General features: G+C 36.8%; 1 protein-coding gene across 6 annotated transcripts in view; it reads left to right on the forward strand.

Annotated features, from left to right (window-relative positions):
- LOC143027068 (calpain-B-like) overlaps positions 1 to 2,500 on the forward strand; it is a 76,087-nt gene that overhangs the window by 28,010 nt on the left and 45,577 nt on the right. For all 6 annotated transcript variants that reach the window (XM_076187979.1, XM_076187975.1, XM_076187974.1 and 3 more), the window contains 3 exons: positions 582 to 699; positions 1,870 to 2,004; positions 2,291 to 2,459. In XM_076187979.1, coding sequence (XP_076044094.1) covers positions 582 to 699; positions 1,870 to 2,004; positions 2,291 to 2,459 — 422 coding nt within the window. The remainder of the gene's footprint in view (positions 1 to 581; positions 700 to 1,869; positions 2,005 to 2,290; positions 2,460 to 2,500) is intronic.

Consider the following 2,500-nt stretch of genomic DNA (forward strand, 5'->3'; position numbering starts at 1 on the left):
TAGTATATTCATATCGTCATATTATGACGAAACGTGTGGAAATTGAACTATTAGGATATAAGTAGATGTCACTGAAAATTGGTACCGTCAAGGATTCGACCCCAGGATCTCCACTTTTTTGGGATAGGACCGTAGGATCGCTGACAAATCACATCACGATTGCTTCGTACAAAGTTCAGCCGGAAAAAAAATTAAAATATTGAAAATGGGCAAACATCAGTTATCTATTCCATGGGAAGTGAAACAATTATGAAAACAAAAGGAAGGATTTGCGTGACTATTAAAACAGCGACATTGTGGGTGTGTTATACAGACTTGAAAACTTTTTCCAGCTCTTTTCTTGTATATTACAATTAGGTAGATATGCATAATATACATGTGCAGAAGCAATAAAAATGAGAATGAAAACCTGGTGTTCAGAAGAATAATTTGCAACATTAATAACATTAATAGCAAACAAGACGATAGTTCATTATTTGCACAAGTGTTGATTTACGTTTATATGTACCAATCATAAAACATTCTAATACCAACTATTCCTGAATATCAAATTATTGTTACTAATAACGCACTGCTTGCAGGCGACTGTTGGCTTTTGGCTGCTGTGGCCAACTTAACGCTCAATCGGCGTCTGTTCTACCAGATTGTACCAAGTGACCAGGGCTTCGGTGACAACTACGCCGGCATCTTCCACTTTAGGTAGGGCAAACTTTGTCAACTATTTGGTTGAACAATATCATTGGTGTGCATGTTCAAATAATTTAGTTTTTAAAGTACAATGTTTGAACTAAGAAGTGGAGGGTGATGGATCTTTCTATTAGAAAATTCCTCGGCAGTCTTTTATGGCAGCGATACCCTTTGTAATTTGCATTCTCAGAATGGTGCATTCAACATTTACTTTTCTGTTGTTGTCTGGAAAGGATGAGTGTGGGGTAGTAGTGTAAGGTGATTTATGTTTTCTGAGTAGTGATTGTATCTGGGACATTCGTAGTCGCTCTTTAGGAGAACCAAAGAAATTTCGGCTTCACAGTCTCATGCAGGGTGGGGGGTGGGGGCGTAGGCATCGGGCATCTAAGGAGTAGGGGGTGTGGCATCTAATAAGATAATTTGGGGGAAAAGAACTTGATGAATATAGTTGATGTATATTTGAATTGAATAAATTGTTTATTTTATGTTTCATCTATGTTTACATAGAAATATTTTTCTCTCAATATTTCACATTACTAGGCCATATACAGTACTTGAATTTTCGGGACATACAATCAAATAGTTGGACCTGAGGCATCACCAGACTTCTGCATGCCACTGTAGCTTTAGCAAAGACTGGAGATTTTTTTGCCAAAAGTAGAATTTTAGGTTAGAATTTATGCTTTAGGAATTTATAAAGGTTGTAAACATCTTACAAAGATTATTATGAATTATAATGTAACAAAGAGACAAATGATGGGTACCAGCAAGTTGGGGTCAAGCAAGATGGGCCTCAAAGACTTGTCACTTTGCCAGCTATCTCCAAAACCTGTGGACTTGTGACGTCCCTGTGGATCAGTGTCATGATGCATTTTTTATGACTGGATAGTAATCTCCACTCTTTAACTTATACTATCCACTTGTTCCTTTTTCACCTTGCATAAGCCATAGGCAGACCTTAACATCACTGAAGCAAAGTGCCCACTTGGTGCATGTTCTATCAAACCAGTATTACTTCATTATTTTCTTGAATGATACAGTGCATAGATTGGTCTTTGTAGGCAGATATTAGAACTATATTTAAAGTGGTACTTTTAATTTGTAAATGCATGCTACTGTTTTAGTAATTTTAGTGATTTCATTTACTGTATCCTAATGGAAATTTGTTCTGTGCTTTTAAAGGTTCTGGCAGTATGGCCGTTGGGTGGATGTAGTTATTGATGACCGACTTCCCACTTTCTATGGACGTCTGGTGTTCATGCACTCTGAGGATAGGAATGAGTTCTGGTCCGCCTTGTTGGAGAAGGCCTATGCTAAGTATGAGAATAATCTACTTTAATATTTTTTGTCACTATAGCAGTTTGTGAGTTGAATGACACCTTGGATATACTTAAGAAAAATACTGTTCTCTCGTTTGCTCTGGATTGAAAAGACAGTTTGCAAAGTAAAAGTATTGAAATAATTCAAAATTAGATAAATAATGACACATCACTTTTGTTTCCAGAATGAAAGAAAAGAATTTGTAAACATCAAACTAGAATACAATTAGGTTACTAGCAATTTTCAAATAGTAGATTAAAACTTGGATTTAACTATCTTTCAGACTTCATGGATCTTATGAAGCTTTGAAGGGTGGCACCACATGTGAGGCAATGGAGGACTTCACAGGAGGTGTGTCTGAGATCTATGACCTCACAAAGGCACCTCCTAACATGTTTAACATTATGATAAAGGCATATGAGAGAGGCTCACTCATGGGGTGCTCGCTGGAGGTAAGTAGGAAGAAAATGGAATAGTTTGCGTAATCTTTTTT

Source organism: Oratosquilla oratoria, chromosome 7, assembly GCF_046742065.1.
Source record: "Oratosquilla oratoria isolate Oo_2021 chromosome 7, ASM4674206v1, whole genome shotgun sequence".
NCBI classification, from domain to species: Eukaryota; Metazoa; Arthropoda; class Malacostraca; order Stomatopoda; family Squillidae; genus Oratosquilla; species Oratosquilla oratoria.